This window comes from Littorina saxatilis, unplaced genomic scaffold (genome assembly GCF_037325665.1).
Source record: "Littorina saxatilis isolate snail1 unplaced genomic scaffold, US_GU_Lsax_2.0 scaffold_228, whole genome shotgun sequence".
Lineage (NCBI taxonomy): Eukaryota > Metazoa > Mollusca > Gastropoda > Littorinimorpha > Littorinidae > Littorina > Littorina saxatilis.
Genome location: NW_027126718.1, coordinates 32,501 through 54,395, shown reverse-complemented (window position 1 = coordinate 54,395; position 21,895 = coordinate 32,501). Strand labels below are relative to the sequence as shown.

Genomic DNA, 21,895 nt, shown 5'->3' with positions numbered 1-21,895 from the left:
TTCCATAGTTTGTATCATTACCTGTTCACCCCAGTCGACGGTCGACCTTTCAAAAGTCACAAACTATCGCATGTGACACACAATACCGTACTATTTCGATGAATTTGAGATCATACAGAAAACAGAAATAAATATAGTTTAGTTTTTGTCGGTAGTAGATACAGTATCGATCTGTAAGAACGGCATGCGAAACATTGAACAGAACTCTCAGAAAAGCAGTATATTTTTTTGTTTATCTCTATTGACTCCGTACCCTTTTTACTGATGTAGTTTATAACTGCTACGACTAATATTTGCGCTGAATCACATAATAAAACACATATCACGAATTACAGTTATAATTAAGTAGATGTGCAACGCCAAGGCACTGCATACCCCAGCGAAAGACAAACCTCTCTCTCTCTCTCTCTCTCTCTCTCTCTCTCTCTCTCTCTCTCTCTCTCTCTCTCTCAAACACACACACACACGAACACACACACACACACACACACACACACACACACACACACACACACACACATACCTCAAGTTACACACGTACAAAAATGCACACTCACTCACTCTCTCACACACACACCCATACGCACATATAGACAGACGGACATACACACCTTTACAAACAAACACACATACACACACACATACACTTACGCACACGCACAAACACACTCCCACCCACCCACTCTCTCTCTTTCTCTCTCTCTCTCCGAAAGGGGCTAAGGCCTTAAAGGAATAAAATCTTGTTCTTGTTCGTGTTCTTGTTCTCTCTCTCTCTCTCTCTTTCTCTCTCTCTTATACAAACACACACACACACACACACACACACACACACACACACACACACACACACACACATTGACTCACACAAATCTCATACACACAAAACACACACTTATACGCACATACACGGTTGGCCTAGTGGTAAGGCGTCCGCCCCGTGATCGGGAGGTCGTTGGTTAGAACCCAGGCCGGGTCATACCTAAGACTTTAAAATTGGCAATCTAGTGGCTGCTCCGCCTGGCGTCTGGCATTATGGGGTTAGTGCATGCTAGGACTGGTTGGCGGCCGGTGTCAGAATAATGTGACTGGGTGAGACATGAAACCTGTGCTGTGACTTCTGCCTTGTGTGTGGCGCACGTTATATCTCAAAGCAGCACCGCCCTGATAATTATGGCCCTTCGTGGTCGGCTGGGCGTTAAGCAAACAAACAAACAAATACGCACATAGACAGACGGACGGACACACACACCTTTACAAACAAACACATATACACACTCATACACACACAAACATACACACAAACTCATGCACACACACATTCAATCAATTAATCAATTCAATTCAATTATCAATTAATGAGGCTACCCTACATTCACACACACACACACACACTCTTTCTCCCTCTCTCTCAGTCGTTCTTACACACACACTCACACACACACACACACACACACACACACACACACACACACACACACACACACACACACACACACACACACACACGAGTACAGACTCATGCACGCGCGCACACACACATACACACACACACACCCACACTAACACTAACACGTGCACGACTGAAATGAACACACACACACACACACACACACACACACACACCGCGCGAGAGAAAAAGACTACAGGGAGGCATGACGTCATGATGCATTAATTGACGTCAAAAACTTTTGACCGTGACGTAATCTTCTCACGCGAGCTTTATCCATAGTCTTGAACAACCACACACAAATAGACTTGGAAAGTACAGAATTTCTACCCGTCCAATGCGGCCTTGGGTGGCGTTTGCTGAAAAAATGGGGGCGACTATTGCACCCACCGTATTTTTGTTAGTATGGTCCCAATTTTTGGTGAACTTCCATCTCCAACTGTAGCACGTAGCCGGGCACAAAGAATCCTTCTTTATCATGTATTATCGGTATGAAAATGCGTTCGTGGGATACCTCCAGCTTCGCTGGGAATATGCCACCTCTGTATGCCTTGAACGCAACTATGACATATAACAACCTTCCGTCGGTAGCAAGCGCTACCACACCTAAAATGTCATGTTTAAATGCTCTGGATATCAAAGTGTCAATACAAAACACACCATGCAATGGTCTCCCCTATATAAAATTTATACCTGGGCAAAACAGTGGAAAGTTAAATTTAACGAAGCAAAAACGGAACTGTTAGACATAAAACGTGACAATATACCAACCGAACCAATCATTTTCCCAGCGAAGCTGGAGGTATCCCGTGAACGCTATTAACAGCTATTGTGTTTTCCGCGTAGCAATTGGGCCCGATATGTAGACGAGACAAGTATAATGCCGACGAGTCGAAGACGAGTCGCATTATACTTGTTCGAGTCTAAATATCGGACCCTATTGCTACGCTGAAAACACAATAGCGTTTATATAGCTATTCTGACATTAAATTCTGTGTTAGAATCATGTTTTTGTCAGCGACAAGTACCAGAATGGTCCATGTCGTTGATTGCAGACGACGGTTCCCTTTCCGCATGAAGCCACGGAAATAACCGAACATTGAAAAACCCACGGACATGTATTACGGAGAAAACTCGAGATAACCGGATGCTTAGCATTACGTCAATATGTTAGGAATCATATGACGTCATGACGTATCATGCTTGCCTACGTAGATTGTATGTTCGAAAGTCTGACTTCTGTTGGGAATTCGCGTGGTGAAGACAGCGGTAAATCTGTAGATGATAAGAGAACAAGGACTGTCTCAGAAGAAACGACTAAATGTTTCAGACCGGTAACTTCATTTCAACATTGCACTATACAATGGACGTTCTATGTGACAGGAGAGTTTGCTGATTTTGTGTTAAACATTGGAGAGATGATCAGATCGTCTGCTAGAATCAGAGATAGGTCGCTTCAGATTGCAGCTTCTGGAAATTTGCAAGGTTTGCTGCCAGTTAAAAACTGGATTTTACACGTAATGTATGTCATGTACAGTAAGCAACAACAAAAACACACACAAAGCAAATGGCATCGTCTGTCGACTAGTCACAGAGTGACAGAAACAAACCTGGCGAGGTATGCGTGTACTTTATACACGTGGAAGAAACCGGAACCACGCGTCTTTGTTATTGCCGATATCGTTTGGATATCGGCAAAAATGGCCAACTTTTGTATCGTTATGCTTTGATGATCGGAAAAGGGATGTGTGAGACCATCCAATCACAGCCCCCGAATTCCCCCACGTGTCCATCAGAATAGCTATATACTGTAATCGACTTGAGAAATGTGCATTCCGAATAATACATGATAAAGAAGGATTCTTTGTGCCCGGCTACGTGCTACAGTTGGAGATGGAAGTTCACCAAAAAGTGGGACCATACTAACAAAAATACGGTGGGTGCAATAGTCGCCCCCATTTTTTCAGCAAACGCCACCCAAGGCCGTTTTGGACGGGTAGAAATTCCGTAGTTTCCAAGTCTATGGATAAAGCTCGCGTAAGAAGAATACGTCACGGTCGAAAGTCTTTGACGTCAATTAATGCATCATGACGTCATGTCTCCCTGTTGTCTTTCTCTCTCGCGCAGTGTGTGTGTTTGTGTTCATTTTGTGCACATGTGTTAGTGTTACTGTTTGTGTGTGTGTGTGTGTGCACGCGTGCATTAGTCTGTACTCGTGTGTGTGTAAGTGTGTGTGTGGGCATAAGTGTATGTGTGTGCGTGTATGTGTGTTTGTTTGTAAAGGTGGGTATGTCCGTCTGTCCATATGTGCGTATGGGTGTGTGTTTTGTGTGTATGAAGTTTTTTGTGAGAGAGTGAGTGAGTGAGTGTGTGTATGTGTGTGTGTGTGACTTGGGGTGTGTGTGTGTGTGTGTGTGTGTGTTTGAGAGAGAGAGAGATCGAGAGAGAGAGTGTGTGTGAATGTGTGTGTGCATGAGTTTGTGTGTGTATGAGTGTGTATATGTGTTTGTTTGTAAAGGTGTGTGTGTCCGACTGTCTATGTGCGTATTTGTTTGTTTGTTTGCTTAACGCCCAGCCGACCACGAAGGGCCATATCAGGGCGGTGCTGCTTTGACATATAACGTGCGCCACACACAAGACAGAAGTCGCAGCACAGGCTTCATGTCTCACCCAGTCACATTATTCTGACACCGGACCAACTAGTCCTAGAACTAACCCCATAATGCCAGACGCCAGGCGGAGCAGCCACTAGATTGCCAATTTTAAAGTCTTAGGTATGACCCGGCCGGGGTTCGAACCCACGACCTCCCGATCACGGGGCGGACGCCTTACCACTAGGCCAACCGTGCCGGTCTATGTGCGAATAAGTGTGTGTTTTGTGTGTATGAGATTTGTGTGAGTCAATGTGTGTGTGTGTGTGTGTGTCTGTGGGTGTGTGCGTGCGTACATGCGTGCGTATGTACATGTGTGTGTGTGGGTGTGGGTGTGTGTCTGTTTGTATAAGAGAGAAAGAGAGAAACTTAAAGAGAGAGAGAGAGTGGGTGGATGGGTGTGTGTTTGCGCATGTGTGTGTGTATGTGTGTTTGTTAGTAAAGGTGTGTTAATACGTCTGTCTATATGTGCGTATGGGGGTGTGTTTTGTGTGTGAGAGAGTGAGTGAGTGCGTGTGTAGGCCTATGTGTGTACGTGTGTAACTTGGGGTATGTGTGTGTGTGTGTGTTCGTGTGTGTGTGTTTGAGAGAGAGAGAGAGAGAGAGAGAGAGAGAGAGAGAGAGAGAGAGAGAGAGAGAGAGAGAGAGAGAGAGAAAGAGAAAGAGAGAGAGAGGTTTGTCTTTCGCTGGGGTATGCAGTGCCTTGGCGTTGCACATCTACTTAATTAATAATATTGTTTTGGAAAACGTGAACCAACATAAACACCTTGGCGTAATCTTGCAGAATGATTGTAAGTGGGACTTCCAAGTGAGAAGCATCATAAAAAAGGTCACCTTATTAATTAATCCCAGCGAAGCTGGAGGTATCCCGTAATCGATTTGAGAAATGTGCATACCGAATAATACATGATAAAGAAGTTGGAGATGGAAGTTCACCAAAAATTGGGACCATACTAACAAACATACGGTGGGTGCAATAGTCGCCCCCATTTTTTCAGCAAACGCCACCCAAGGCCGCTTTGGACGGGTAGATATTCCGTAGTTTCCAAGTCTATGGATAAAGCTCGCGTAAGAAGAATACGTCACGGTCGAAAGTCTTTGACGTCAATTAATGCATCATGACGTCATGCCTCCCTGTAGTCTTTCTCTCTCGCGCAGTGTGTGTGTTTGTGTTCATTTTGTGCACATGTGTTACGTTAGTGTTACTGTTTGTGTGTGTGTGTGTGTGTGTGTGTGTGTGTGTGTGTGTGTGTGTGTGTGTGTGTGTGTGTGTGTGTGAGTGTGTGTGTGTTTGAGAGAGAGAGAGAGAGAGAGATAGAGAGAGAGAGAGTGTGTGTGTGTGTGAATGTGTGTGTGCATGAGTTTGTGTGTGTATGAGTGTGTATATGTGTTTGTGTGTAAAGGTGTGTGTGTCCGACTGTCTATGTGCGTATTTCTTTGATTGTTTGCTTAACGCCCAGCCGACCACGAAGGGCCATATCAGGGCGGTGCTGCTTTGACATATAACGTGCGCCACACACAAGACAGAAGTCGCAGCACAGGCTTCATGTCTCACCCAGTCACATTATTCTGACACCGGACCAACCAGTCCTAGCACTAACCCCACAATGCCAGACGCCAGGCGGAGCAGCCACAAGATTGCCAATTTTAAAGTCTTAGGTATGACCCGGTCGGGGTTCGAACCCACGACCTCCCGATCACGGGGCGGACGCCTTACCACTAGGCCAACCGTGCCGGACTATGTGAGTATAAGTGTGTGTTTTGTGTGTATGAGATTTGTGTGAGTCAATGTGTGGGTGTGTGTGTGTGTGTGCGTGCGTATGTACAGTGTGTGTGTGTGTTTGTGTGGGTGTGTGTCTGTTTGTATAAGAGAGAAAGAGAGAGAGAAAGAGGGTGGGTGGGTGTGTGTTTGTGCGTAAGTGTGTGTGTATGTGTGTTTGTAAAGGTGTTTATGTCCGTCTGTCTATATGTGCGTATGGGGGAGTGTTTTGTGTGTATGAAGTGCGTGTGAGTGAGTGTGTATGTGTGTACGTGTGTAACTTGGGGTGTGTGTGTGTGTTCGTGTGTGTGTGTGTGTGTGTGTGTGTGTGTGTGTGTGTGTGTGTGTGTGTGTGTAAGAAAGACTGAGAGAGAGGGAGAAAGAGTGTGTGTGTGTGTGTTTGTTTGTAAAGGTGTATGTCCGTCTGTCTATATGTGCGTATGGGGGTGTGTTTTGTGTGTATGAAGTGTGTGTGATAGAGTGAGTGAGTGCGTGTGAGTGAGTGTGTATGTGTGTACGTGTGTAACTTGGGGTGTGTGTGTGCGTGTGTGTGTGTTTGTGTGTGTGTGCGTGTGTGTGCGTGTGTGTTTGAGAGAGAGAGAGACAGAGAGAGGTTTGTCTTTCGCTGGGGTATGCAGTGCCTTGGCGTTGCACATCTACTTAATTGTTTAAGATATTATAAATATAGATTAAATCGTAAAAGTCTGGAAACTATGTATAAATCTTTTGTTCTTCCACATTTTGACTACGCAGACATCATATGGGACAACTGCACAGAGTACTGGTCAACTGCACTCGAAAAACTACATTTGGAAGCCATTCGGACTATAATCGGTGGTGTGCGCGGCACCAGCCACGAAAAACTGTATAAAGAAAGCGGATTTTGTAACCTAAAAGAAAGACGGAGCAGACACAAACTGATTTTATATTACAAGATGGATGGCAAATGCCCTCATACCTTATCAGATCTCTTGCCACCTTTAACTTCTGATGTTAACCCCTACCATCATAGAAGACCATTAGAAAGAAGAGTCCCCATGTGCAAAACTGAATTATACCGTCGATCTTTTATACCATCTACTACTGTCCTGTGGAACACCTTGCCAGACAACATCAAAACAACTAACTCAATCAGCGATTTCAAACGCTATTTATCTACTCCTGATTATATCGTACCTGCCTATTATTACTGTGGTAAAAGACTGGAAGAGATTCACCACTGCAGAATGCGCCTAAACATGAGTAATTTGAATTCTGACCTGTGTAAACGCCACCTACAGGGAAACCCACAGTGCGCTTGCGGCTACCCGAACGAAACAGCTGACCATTATTTGACACATTGTCCTTTGTACGTAGATGCTCGCCTGTCTACAATAAACGCACTTCCTGTTAATTACAGACATGTTGAAATATTGTTAAATGGTAGCGAAAACCTTTCTCTTTGCACCAACAAGCTTGTTTTTGAAAGTGTCCAATCGTTTATCCATGAATCTGGTCGTTTCTGTTGATTTGACTCAGTACCCATATTCATGCCAACAAATCTTATTTTATATGCATTTTTCAAATGTATATTTAGCGAGCTACTGCTTACTTGCCACAGGACTATGGTTTGTAATGTACTATGTATATTCTAATCTTATTTGTATGCGCTGCCAACTTCATCTTTTATATGTACCTACCGTTTTCTCCTCCCTCCTCCACCCTCCCCCCTCTTCCTCCTGCTAGCTTTTTCTTATTCTTTCTGATTTACATTAACTATGCTCTTCTTGTAGATAGTTCAACAATTGATAAGTAATGCTTGTCCGACATCATATTTGCGTTATTTTCCGACTACGTAGGGCGCGTAATATAAGCGTTTGCTTGAGTTCGTGTCCCTATTGTTTATCGTTGTATTTTTGTATCATGTTTGATTTAACAAGAAGAGCAAACGCTCGATCGAGTCACTTTCGCAGTTCTGAATATTGTATGAGGCATCAGATGGACAGGAAGAAATTGCTATTCACAACACAATGAGTCACGTTCACATAAAATTTGAGCCCGGTCACTTTTATAGTTTCCGAGAAAAGCCCAACGTTAAGTTGTGTGTTGCCGAACAGAAAAGGCTAGTTATCTCCCTTGTTTTTCTGATAACGTTCGTAAAAGGCTACAGATGTAAATACTTTGATGTAAAGAATAATCCTACAAAGTTTCAATCACATCCGATGAACTTTGTCAAAGATATAAAATGTCTAATTTTTCCTTTGACGCTGACCTGTGACCTTGAAAAAGGTCAAAGGTCAACGAAACCATCGTTAAAGTGTAGAGGTCATTGGAGGTCACGACTAAACAAAATATGAGCCCGATCGCTTTGATAGTTTCCGAGAAAAGTCCAACGTTAAGGTGGTGTCTACGGACGGCCGGCCGGCCGGACGGCCGGCCGGACAGACTAACACTGACCGATTACATAGAGTCACTTTTTCTCAAGTGACTCAATAAAACATTGTTTAAACCAATGGTCTTCCCGCAGATTACCCCACTTTGGCCTTCAAATTTGACGAAGGCAAACAAGGTGGAAGTCATGTCTGAAGAACATCAGAAACACCCGCCGGGCGAAGTGTCACAATAACAGCTTTAGGGCGAATGCAGAAACTTAAACATCAATGGTTCTGAATGGACAAATTAGTCATTAAATAAACTCTCCTCGTTATTCAAATAATACAAATCAGGGACACGTCTTGCAAGTCCCACAACATTCTTCGCTGCACGTACCTCGGATTCACCGGCACTGCTATTGTAAATGAATTTTACAATATTTCCGTTCCGTTCCTTTTCCTTTGGACATTCAAACGTCAGCACAAGTTTGCTGGCATCGTTTTCGTCAGGCGTCAGCTGCAGTCTCTGTACTTGTCCAGGTTCTGGAGAAGAAGGAAACAAACCGTGAGGGATAATATAACCATGTTGGCTTCAGACACCACTGCTCTGTCAAACACATGATCTTTAAAATCACAAAGGTTAGTTAATACATATAATTCTTAGCGTATCATCAACTCCTGTTTCCCTGGAAAAGTAAGGGCGACCACCCCTAACCAGGCGCGTCCACAGGTGGCGGATAGTGGGGTGGCCTTCAGATATATGGAGGTTAGCTGCGAAATAAGCCAGGCTTGCTAGGAAGAATAAGCAGTCGCGGACCAAATGGCGGTGCTTCCAGCAGGATGGGGCGGGGTAACAGGTGGCACTGTTACACTCAAGAAATACCCCAGGTGTCCAATGACGGGAGCACCATGCGATCAAGAGCCGCATTATAAGCTCTAGCCCTGGGGAAGGTCACCACAGATAAACAAACCAGCCAGCTATGGCCAAATAGCCGGGTAGACTGGACTCGACAGCCCTGTAAAGCCACCAGTCTAGGAGAAATACCACTCAGATATAAAAACACGCTGAAGTCGGATGAGCTGGGCCATGTATGGCGCATAACGGCAGCTTAACGCATCATCGCTCAAATGAATCATGTTCCTAAAAACAAAATGTCCTGCGAGGACCGTTAAGGACCCCTAGTTCATATATATTATGGTTATGTACGGATACAGATTTGGAGCGCTCAGAAATGCACAAAATGTACAGGAAAAATCTTCTCATCAATAACATTATTTAGAAAAAGGTAAGTGAACGGTACGATCAATGGAGAATGTATTACGCAATCATAATGTCATTACCCCAAACGAATTTGCTCTGTTTTCAGGTCATTTTAATTAAGCAATTTTCGACAGGAATGGGTAATAATAATAAGAAGACAAAACACCCGCTTCAATAATTAATGCATCTAAAAGTAAACGACAAAAAAACACAGTCATATGGGAGGTCATAAATAGGCTTTGCAATTGCAGTATAAGCCTGCAGAGATACTAGGGAGATTTAATAAACGAAACGTCGGGACGTTTCGTTTTGAAGTTGTGGTAAACGTCATCATTTCGGGAGTCTCTCGCTGGAAAGGTGAAGGTCAACTGAAACGGAACGTGGAACGTCAAAACGCAGTCACGTTTTCCACCCCCAAAAAACGAACAATATTTCGTCAACTTTTGTGAGTATTTTTGCACACTAACAGTTTTATTTGTTGGCCATTTTATGCATTGCTAGATTCATCAACCCTTTCACAGTCTTTCAGCGCTGAGAATGTGTTCATTGGAGGTAGACAACTGTTGTGAACTGAAATATTTTGAAGGGTGCTGATCCTGGTACATTTATCCAACTTCATGGTGAAGAAAGCAAATGGCGAAGCAGAAGTAGGTCATCGCATTCGAATTTTTATTCTGGCTTCGTATGTGATTTTGTATAAACAAAGTCTGTGATTTATTTGGACTGAAAATAATCAAAGTATGCCCGATTCTGGACCACCTCCTAGGGTTTTTTTTTCCATTCTGATCGAGGACAGACGTGATAATTTCACTTGAAGATTTATCGCCCTTCCTTCATTCCGAAACGAAACGTGAATACATCTAAATCTTGTCTGGGGCCTATGCCGTCTCGTTTCACGTTCCGTTTCGCGGGGTGACTCATTCACCAAACGAAACGAGCTGCAAAACGAAACGTGATGTCCTTGAATCTCCCTACTGTCGACCGGTCGCCGTATGCGTTTCAGAATGCTGACGAGGAAAGGCTGATTGAATTCTGCAAGCCGCTCTGCAGATAATGAGATTCTAGACTTCTACTGCGACTCTTACCCAAGCCTTTTATCTTGTAGCGCATTAACTTGTATTCTCCAGATTTGTGCAACAGCAAAGCTTACAACTTTACAAAAGAGCATTACCGCTAGTCTTTTTAAAGATCACGTAGTTGTCATTTTAATTTCCTGCAGCAGGATCTTGGAGTGTTTCTCTTCGTTACTTTATATGAAAACGACCGTCACAAAAACGGTAGACGAGAAGACCAGAGAGTCTTGACAGAAGTTCATTGCTGTTTAACTCTAAAAATCTGTTGTTGACAAAGATGATCTTGCAGACAGCATGTTCCAAATTGCCTGAAACTGCATTTCTAACATGATATGAAACAGGAGAGAAAAATAGAAAAGTTACTACCTGAAGATCTGGTCGTCGCAGTAGTTGTTTTATTGTCACTGGCACCAAGGGGTGCTGAAGCCTGCACGCTGACTCGATAATCCCAGTAGCTCAGCAGACCGTTGATTTGATGCATTTGGTTATCGTAACCTATATTGGACAAATGAGAAAAAAATCGTGGCATATAAAAACTTACGTGACGGTTTCAGTGCGACCCGCTAAATCAAGCCCCTTGAGAATCTTAACCTGAGCTGACTAATATAGACATTCAGGTTGGTTGGTTGTTTATGTTTCTTGTCTCAAGAGGGTGTCACATTATACGAGACTGATTCAGCATACATCTTATTCTGTTTCTTGTCTCAAGAGGGTGTCACATTACACGAGACTGATTCAGCATACATCTTATTGTGTTTTGTTCTCAACCAGCTCTTCACAAACTGTTAACATTCAGGACATTCACAGTCAGGCACATAGAACATATCTCACCGTACACGTAATACCATAACTTAAGACATAAGTATTTATTATTTACTGCCTACATAACAGCATGTATGCAATGGGATTGGCTTTTAGTCACTATTCTAGCTTCTGGTCAATGTACACATTCCTGAAAGTGTAATGACATGCAATGTGATTACCTGTAATCGTGGTGCTGTTGACAAGGGTGAATTGATCAGAAGTAAGGCTGTATTTCTCTTCCCAAGTAACAGTGTAGTTAGTCTTTCCAGTCCTCACCCCGGGTATCCAGGTCACATTCAGCTGACCCACACCACCAGGCACTGCCATCACGTCATGCAGCGGTTCGGCAGCTGGTGACAGACACAACGCGTACATGTGATGGGGGAAAATATGCGGGTGTGTGTGTGTGTGTGTGTGTGTGTGTGTGTGTGTGTGTGTGTGTGTGTGTGTGTGTGTGTGTGTGTGTGTGTGTGTGTGTACGTACGTGTGTGTGTGTGTTCGTGTGTGTTTGTGTGAGCGTGTGTGTGTGTGCCTGTCATCTTTTAAATATCAAAGCTAAGTTTTCACTTCCTTATCATTAATAGTCTGCCGTGTGCTTCGTTCGTTCCCCGTTTAAACACCAACAGGTGGAGGTGCGCTTGCGATTCCGTTTGTGTTGCATTTTACAAAACGTTTCACAAATAAAACCTTATTGTTTTCTATTCTTCATGTTTGAACGTTATAGTGTGTCTAGGTTTCGGATTTTAATATATATATCAAGTGTTTTCTTTCTGTGCTGCGGACTTCCTGCATTGCTCACTGAACGGGAAACAGCGATTACAAATAATGTCAAGCCAAGCTTTAATCATCCACTTTTCGGCCTAAAAATCAAATTGGTATTTTTAGTCATCTATATATATATACGACTTGTGTCTGTCTGTGTGTCTGTGTGTCTGTGTGTGAGTTCGCGATGCACGGCCAAAGTTCTCGATGGATCTGCTTCAAATTTGGTGGGCATATTCAGGTAGACCCGGGACAGGACACAACCTGGTCGATATTTCAACACGTGCTCTCAGCGCGCAGCGCTGAACCGATTTTGGTTTCACCTCAGCTACCCGGGCCCCCATACCGACACACCAAAGCCGCTACACCACATCACAACGCCAAAGTTCTCGGTGGATCTTTTTCAAATTTGGACACCGTATTCAGCTACACCCCGGACACAATATCATCGATGAGATATTTCAACACGTGCTCTCAGCGCGCAGCGCTGAACCGATTTTGGTTTTTGTGTTCATTTCACCATTATAAGTAACTCTTCCTTATCTTCTCCAGGTTTTCAGCGTTTACCTCCCTTCCTTCGTATGGTGCACTATAGTATGAGTGGGGCATCTTCGGATATTCCCGGCGTTCTGTTACTATTTTTAGAAGGTCACCGCAGTGTCCAGAACGTAAATTGGACCCGTAAATTATCCTCACTGTAAAAGTGCAAAGGTCGAATCAATTTATAGCCACGCGAAAAATACACTGTCATCTATCTCTCTATATATACGGCTTCTCTGTGTTTGTGTGTGTGTGTGTGTGTGTGTGTGTGTGTCTCTCTCTATGTGGGCAACACCTGGGGATTGTTCAGTTCTGTTTGTGATGTGGTCTGGCGGCTTTTGTGTATTTGTATGTACTGGCCTTCCTTTGAGAAGCCATAACAGTTCAAAAGGGCTTAGAGATAAGCTCTAAATTGCTCAATCCTGTTTGAGTGGAGTTCGCCTCCAAAGGTGATTAACACGGTTACATTCGTCGACAAGGATGGGACTCGATATGGTCAGGAATGGCATTATGGCCACTGAATCATTTTCGTGCTGTTCCCATTCCACGAATCTGGGAGGGACCTAAGCTTGGCGGGTCCATTGTTCGGACCCGGCGAAGCCGGCGTACGGCTCTAAGGCCTACAAAAAAAAATAGGTGTGGTTACGGTAACCCGACCTACCCTATTTTTAGGGGCCGATCCTATAACTTTTTATTACATTTGTCAAAACAAAAACAAACAAAAACGAGTGCAAAAAACGCAATGATTGAATGAAAGCGAAAGAGCCCGTGTCGCACACTTATTTCCCCGTCAAGTACCGTACTTTCCGGGTCATAAGGCGCGACTTTTTTCCTCGAGTTCACCCCTGCTTCTTGTATAAAGAAGCGCCTAATCCCCTAATCCGTGTATGAAATACGAAAAAAATCAAAGAGACCGCTTGAGTACCAGTCAAACAACTTGTGATAATGCCTGTTTCAGCTACCAGGTACTGCCCTGCCTTTGATCTGGCCGCACACACAGATTTCCACTCTGTTAAACTCGGTCACTGACCCCGATGCAGGAAGTGTTTCCTCTCTCAGATATGACAGGGGAACCACCTCTCATGGCAAAAACTGGGTCATTGACCCCTGGGAAGAAGGTCGTGTCTTTTAACAAGGCCACCCAGCTATCACAATGCCTTTGGTCACTGACCGGTCACTGACCCCGATGCAGGAAGTGTTTCCTCTCTCAGATATGACAGGGGAACCACCTCTCATGGCAAAAACTGGGTCATTGACCCCTGGGAAGAAGGTCGTGTCTTTTAACAAGGCCACCCAGCTATCACAATGCCTTTGGTCACTGACTGGTCACTGACCCCGATGCAGGAAGTGTTTCCTCTCTCAGATATGACAGGGGAACCACCTCTCATGGCAAAAACTGGGTCATTTTGGTGCGCCCTATTGGCCCCCTGCGTCCAATGGGTGACTGGATTACAATTTTTTTTTTTAAACAAATTTTTTTTTCTTAGATAACAAAGCGCCTTGTCACCCGGAAAGTACGGTAGGTTTAATTTGTACACATTAGAAAAAAGTTTTAAAAAAAAAGTGATTGCCTACCTACCTACCCTATTTTTTTGGGCTATGTTACCGTAACCACACCTATTTTTTTTTTTGGCCTAAGTACTTCTTCCCGGCGAAGCCGGCTACCCGGCGAAGCGGGTATTCATTCTAGTACCAGATATGCCGGCTATTTCGCTTTCTCTGTGTGCTTGAACAAGAGACTACTAACCAAATTATGTCTGTGGTGAGCAGTTCTCACATTACCTGATATTCCGACTTGGTCGTGTGACAGACGTTTTCTTCCACACGAGATTACGTTGATTGTCTAACGAAGCCGTCAGGCTGAGTTAGACATCAGCTAATCGAGTGTGGAAGAAAACTCTGTCACACGACCAAGTCGGAATAGCATTTATGTCTCACAGCTTCAACAGAGGAGAGAACAAACTTGTTTTGTGTACTCAAGCTTGAAAAACCTAAACACGGGAGCAGCCATTGTAGAGAGATCTACTTTTTGACGGAAGTGTCCGAACAACTGTGAATGACGTCTCGGTGTATGTGAATGACGTCACAGTCATCGTCACAGTCTGTATCTTTTGAAGCATCGCATTCTTCATGACGTCTTTCTGTGTCTGCATTCGCGAAATGTTTGTTCTTTCCGGGATCTTTGTGATCTATGTTCAGAACTCTGTCCTTATAGTGTCAGACTAACAGGCCTCCTGAGCGAGCCACTTTCCAAGTGCAGCTAAATTCGCGTATGGAAACAGTACTGTCGTCTGGGATGCCGTTTTCAGTATTCTGAGCGTTGAAGAATGTGTAAAGAGAAGAAACGATAACAGCAGGAGAAATAAAAGTCGTGTGTAAATTTTTTGGCTTTTGGAGGGACGATTTTGAGTTTGAATCCGTTCTTGCCATGCTCCTAAAGCGTGTAACATACATTATTCCCCCCTCTGCTTCTTTACCTCTGTAAACTTGTAGAGCTAGTTATTTTTCGATAATGACCCAGCAACCAAACAAATAACGAGCCAGCAACAGCCTGAATCCTCGATAGTGCAATGGGTTGAGAAGCTGTTCTGTTTTGGTACTACTTTTGCGACTGAAAAGTTCCGAACGCTCTATACGTACGAAGTATACATCTCTGGAGCAAACAATACAAACATACCGCATTTAAATTAACAACTACAAGCCTGAACACATGAATCTCCATATAAAATCCATGAGTGTTGTTGTTTTCTGAATCTAGATCTGCCGTGCACAAACCGTTCATCACAAGCAAATTCCCAAGGCAAGTAACTCATACTCTAGCCGACAAGAGTAGTTCCCCTTCTTTTAACGCAGTTTCTTCGACAACACTGACTGCAATCCGACGGTCAGTTTTCAACAATATTACATTTTATAAACAGATTACACGCAACCAAATGCACACATCTAATCAATTTAAACAACATAAAGCGGTTTCATACACTATTTTCCCCAGAAAACTTTAACTTCATACAGTAATTAACGTTGGAACACGGGTGCAAAAGTTCGTCTGCTAGTCTCATTTGACGAAAGAACATTATCCAAAGCGATACTAAAACATAAACAGAACACACAATATCTGCCTTTACCGCCACAGCAGAATAACAGCTTATCTGTGTACTTGATTTTAGTCTAAAACAGGGAAACTGACAAGAAGTGTTAACAGAATGGAATGATTTGCACGGAACTATACAGCCGCGCATTAATCGATCGCCTGCGCAGGTTGACTGGTTGAGTGATTCGGATTCGATCAAACTTTCGCACAAAAACTCCTGTTTTCTTTGAATAACTGAAGAAAGGGGGAATAAAGAGGTTACACACCTCGTCTCAGTGATTATTAAAAATAATGGTCTCAGTTCGCGGTCATGAAAAAGCTCGCTGAAGCTCGCATTTTTCATGATCCGCTAACTTCGACCATTATTTTTAATAATCACTGAGACTCGGCATGTAACCTCTACATCTTGCATACGTTTGCTTTAGTAGTGGCAAAGAAGGAAAGCGTGTGACATAGCTGATTATTCCGCTGCAAGTTCCCACATGCACATGACCCCAGTAACTCTCAATGGCTGCAGTATAAAAGAGAAAAGGTCAAATGTTCAAGCTGAATACCTTCCTTGGTATGGGAGAATCACTGGAAACAACTCTACCCATATAGAGCCACTTTCTTGGCGTGGATAACAGTTGAAGGAGATATAGTGGCCTGTGAAAATGCTTGACATAAAGACTGGCAGGCAATGCAAGGCTGCTTCAACAATCAAGCAAAGTAACACATCTTGCCGTTGTTTTTTTTTTCTCTCTCAAATCGACACACTGTTCGATCAAGATCCTCCCTCCTGTACTGAAAGTTATAACAGATCTACAAACTCTTTTATGAAGCAGCACTCACCTTCTTCTTTTGTTGTGATCATTATGTGATTGACAGTACCCTCCCCCTCCTCGTTGTAGGGATAGACTTGCACTGTGTATAACAGGTAAGGCAGCAGACCCGTCAGGTTCCCTGTAAACTTTGTGTTAGAATTCAGATGTGTGCTGGATGTTGTCTGATTACTGGATGTGGTACAAACGAGTTTCTTCAACTTCTGAGTCTGAAACAAAGCACACATAATACTTTTTATGTTCAACCTGACGAGGACGCAAAATGTCAGCGTTGGACAATCTCTACAGGTTACAACTTTAGTTGGCTGTGCTGTATCAAATTCAGACAATGCTATTTCCACAGCGAGGCTGATGACACAGTGAATGCGGCGTCCTCAAGCTCAGAAAGGGCATACAAGGGAATTGAGTTTGAACGAATCCATTCACTTGCATTTCCATGCACCCGGACAAAAAAAGCCTGAAATCCTTTACACGCCAATCCTACTGCGACTTTGGGTTTGCCTATGGCCGGACGAGCAGATTCAGAGATTGAGAAGATGGTTTCAGTTCCAAGTAATTGGGATTTTGGCTTCATTTGTGAGGTATGCGAATACTTGTACTTTCCCAAAAAATGCTTGACCCAAACGTGTGCATCTAAGTTAACAACAGAAGACATGATTACCGAAAGGAAGGATATCCTTACTTGAATGTCCCCCATGCCCTCTGGGCAGTCAGTACACTGAACACTGATCGCTGATGCACATGGACCTGTTGGTGAGATTTGCGCTACCAAGAGATATCCAGTCATTTTGCCATTTGGGTTGGTCGGTTTCTGCCAAGACACGTCAAGCCAGCGACTCCCCTTTGCGTCTTCCACTTTGAGATTGTCTACCTTCCCGGAGCCTGCAAATTAAAAACAAGTCGCGTAAAGCAAAACCAATACATTTTGTCAATCAGTTGGCCTTACACAATGGAACTGAACACTCACTAGAAGGGGGTGAGTGACGCACTAACCTTAAAAACAGCAGGTCCCGGGAGCACTAAGTGTTCCATATCACGGGTACAGTAGATACTCATGTAAGGCCAAAAAGAAAATAGGTGTGGTTACGGTAACAGAGCCAAAAAAAAATAGGGTAGGAAGGTAGGCAATCACTTTTTTTTTAAACTTTGTTTTCTAATGTGTACAAATTAAACCTACTTGACAAGGAAATAAGTGTGCGACTCGGGCGCTTTTCCCTTTCATTGCGTTTTCTGCACTCGTTTTCTTGTGTGTTTTTGTTTTGTTGAACAAATGTAATAAAAAGTTATAGAGTCGGCCCCTAAAAATAGGGTAGGTCGGGTTACCGTAACCACACCTATTTTTTTTAGGCCTAATCATCAGCTAGTATCCTTGGCGAACGATGTCAGTAATCCCACATTATTTGGGGCACATTGTTTGTGCTCCATCAATTGCAAAGGTGCCCCACAAAAAGTGCTCTAAAATCGTGGTGCACATTTAAAGTTTAAGGCCAACAAAACGAACACCAAATACAAAATGTGTCCCATAGTAAAATGACCAGCCGGAATACCAACACAGTCAACACACAGTTGATTTTCCGATCAAGCGTGCAGTCTCTATGTGAAAATATGTGTGGACTCGTTAAATCTCTTATGACATACTTACTGTTGGCTTTGACTCTGAACTCTTCCTGGTATGGGTCACTCAAGACGTTTGGATTGGGTCCGGTGATGACGGCCACGATGGTGACCTTGTAGAACGCACCCGGCGTCAGGTTGGAAAACATCACTGACTGAACACCACCATCCTTTTCACTAATAACTCGTTTACTTTCACCAGTCTGAAGACTGACGTCATATTCGTCCACGTGACCGTTAGATCTGTTAAACTTGATTGTGACTTCAGGGCCAGGATAGGGCGACTCCATCAGTGGTCCTGGAACTGCCGGCTCTGAAATTGTTCAAATGCAAGTTTGCTCTGAAAGAGTAACATTCTACTTTCATTCTACTTTCAAAGGTAATCTTCATATAAACAAGTCGCGTGAAGCGATATAAAAACATTTAGTCACTCTGTCGGCATGAAACTAAAAGATCAACATTATAAACCAGTCTTCGCCGAGACTACATTTTGATAGTCTCGACTGGACAGAAACGGGTCACGCTCGTCTCCGCGAAGCATGCGAACAGTAGTACTAACTTGACCGATTTTCTTCAATTCTGAGCACATTTTTAGAGCAAACATGGAATATCTAAATCTTTTTGAATTTAGAAGAAAGAATACAATGCCATCATTTTTAAGTCTGTTAGTGAAAACTTGGTTTTCATGACAACTTTAATGAGCAAACTAATGAACTAATTTTTACGCTGCCGAGCTAAAATGCAATCCCATAGCCCGGACGTCTTCAAAGATTGCCTGACCAAAATTTCAATCAAATTGCTTAAAAAATGAAGGCGTGACAGTGTCGCTTCAACTTACACAAAAAGGCGGATATGACATCGTCAAAGACATTTATCGAAAAAATGAAGAAAACATCCAGGGATATCATACCGAGGAACATTCATGTGAAGTTTCATGAAGATCGGTGCAATACCTTTTGCTCTGAATCGCTCTACACACACACACACTATCACACATACACACACACACAACAATAGTCTTTGAATGTCCTTTGGATTAGTCCAAGATGGTCGTAGCAACACAAATGCTACAACCATCTTGGAAACATCCTCATTCTCAGTCCATCAGTAGGCTACATGTAGTGTATTTGTTGTTTTAGTGATAATGTATATAAACATCTAGGACTGTTTTCAGCATTGTTGATAACATGTTCTGTTTGATTAAGGGTATTCAGCTGGTATTTACTACCTATTTTATTCATGTTTTTATTACTTAGTTAGTGGAAGAATCTTTTGTAATGTATGTTTGATGGTGTATGCTTATTTAAGCGTTGTTGACTATGAATGTAGATGTAAATGCTTGTATAACTGTGTTTTAATTTTAAATGTGTCAAGCGCAAAGAGCATAATTGTAAAGTTATGATGTTGCGCTATATAAATGCTCATTTATTATTATCATTATTATTATTATTATTGTATGCCAGATCATTGGCATACCATCATTATGTTTGTTTGTTGTGTCTCTTGTTTGTTCCCTTTAAATGCCGACAGGTGGAAGTTCTTGTGATTGTTTGGTTCTGTCAGAAATAAAATCCAATAACTACCTTACTGCCCGTTATGCCGGTTGGCAAGTAGGGCACCACCAACAAATCCAATAACGTTTCTTGTTTGTTTTTAAGCCGCCTTTATGTAATAAAGCGGCTTTTAGATTTTATTATATGCAGTCTTATATCGCGCGCGTATCTCCAGACTCGGACTCAAGGGGCAGGGATCTATTTATGCCGTGTGAGATGGAATGTTGTACACAATACATCACGCATTCACATCGACCAGCTTCTTCTTCTTCTTCTTCTTCTTGGCGTTCGCAGAGGTTACACAATCAGTCCAGCACTGGTGATAAATGTTGTCGTTTTCTCCAACTCCTGTCGACTGCCGTATAGTTTGGTCTGCAAGGGAGTTGGTGACGGCCACACTTCTTTTCGTTCCTCATCTAGTAAGGGACATCGCTGTAAGATGTGTTCCGCTGTTTGGTCCTCTTGACCGCAGGCACAGGTTGGTGATGGCGCCAGCTTGAACTTTCGGTTCATGTGAGCATTGAGCCTGTTGTGGCCAGTACGCAGCCTGATGAGGTTGACTTGCTGCTCCCTGGACATTGTGTGGTAGTCATCTCTGTTTGTCCTTGGCCTCATCAATGCCTTGATGATTGTCTTCTGCTCACTAAAGCTGACACTGTTTTCAGGTTGGTCTTCCACGGCTCCTTCTTTTGCCAGCTCATCTGCCCTTTCATTTCCTGGTATCCCACAGTGTGCTGGTATCCACTGGAGGACAACCCTTCTGGTTTGTCTGACCATCTGTAATGCTTTGGCCAGCTGTGGGAGTTTGTCGTTCTCTAGGGCCTGAAGGACTGAAAGGGCGTCCGAGAGGAAGACAACTTGGTAGCAAGGGTCTGCGGAGTCCTGAACGAAGGAGGCGGCCTGCATGAGAGCTTCTGCTTCTGCTTTATAGTTTGTACATCGACCAGCAGATCGCAGCCATTTCGGCGCATATCCTACTTTTCACGGCCTATTATTCCAAGTCACACGGGTATTTTGGTGGACATTTTTTTTTTTTTTTTTTTTTATCTATGCCCATACAATTTTGCCAGGAAAGACCCTTTTGTCAATCGTGGGATCTTTAACGTGCACACCCCAATGTAGTGTACACGAAGGGACCTCGGTTTTTCGTCTCATCCGAAAGACTAGCACTTGAACCCACCACCTAGGTTAGGAAAGGGGGAAGAAAATTGCTAACGCCCTGACCCAGGGTCGAACTCGCAACCTCTCGCTTCCGAGCGCAAGTGCGTTACCACTCGGCCACTCTGTTTGTGTGGTTGTTTGGTTGTTTGTCTACAGATAAGACTTGTATCTCTGGTTGAGCTCAAATTTGGTGAGTAGCTTGGCATTCAGCGGCATAGGGTGTTTGCAAACAATTAGGTTCCTAACGTCAGTCAAACTTGAGATATGAGCTTTACACGCCTTTACGCGCCCAGCCAGGGAGAAACAAAATTAAAGGGTTTAAAATGAGGATGCGCGTCTCAACGTAACACTTGACGTCGAAGAAATGTGCTAGCGAGACCTAGGATCTTTATTCACGAAGCACGGGTGCTTTTACAAAGCATGGGTGTATACACTAGTCTGATAATATATATATATTTTTTTTCGTTTCAGTTGTTTTCAAATACGCGTACCTCTGCGTTATAAATATCTTAACTAATATCCCGACACCTGCCAGGCTGACTCTAATAGAACGGGAATTTCCGAAAACTCTTTCTCTACAAATTATGTCTTGCTCGGACCAAAAACTCTAGCCTGGGCGATCAGCGAGAGCAGACGTAGGACTTAGGCTCCAGTGTTCAGTCACCCGTGAACGGGTGGGCAGCGTCCAGCTCCTGTGTGTTTTACTGCTGTGCCGTGACGATGCTGTGACTTGTTATCTGACTTCCTCATGGACCCCTGATTGTGGTGATAGTTTAGCTAGTGTCACCCATCAGTTTTAGGGCATGTGTGTGTTAGGGGGTTAGGCCACTCAGTTAGGCCAGTATGTGATAAGCGACATAATCCATGTAGATTCAATATCATTTAAATCAAGAACGTTCTTGTGCAAGGTCAGCTAAGCTAGCTAATCAAACAGGACCTTTTGAGAATAGTTGAGACTGCTTAGCGCCCGCAGAATCCTTTCTCTTGGACCTTAAGGTAATCATCGA

At 43.4% G+C, this 21,895-nt stretch overlaps 1 protein-coding gene across 1 annotated transcript in view; it reads right to left on the bottom strand.

Moving 5' to 3' along the window:
- LOC138955221 (phosphatidylinositol phosphatase PTPRQ-like) overlaps nt 1-21,895 on the bottom strand; it is a 65,710-nt gene that overhangs the window by 16,211 nt on the left and 27,604 nt on the right. Inside the window, exons 11-16 of the mRNA XM_070326872.1 lie at nt 18,203-18,487; nt 17,243-17,442; nt 16,571-16,769; nt 11,526-11,696; nt 10,909-11,037; nt 8,606-8,751 (exon numbers count right to left, since the gene is read on the bottom strand). Coding sequence (XP_070182973.1) covers nt 8,606-8,751; nt 10,909-11,037; nt 11,526-11,696; nt 16,571-16,769; nt 17,243-17,442; nt 18,203-18,487 — 1,130 coding nt within the window. The remainder of the gene's footprint in view (nt 1-8,605; nt 8,752-10,908; nt 11,038-11,525; nt 11,697-16,570; nt 16,770-17,242; nt 17,443-18,202; nt 18,488-21,895) is intronic.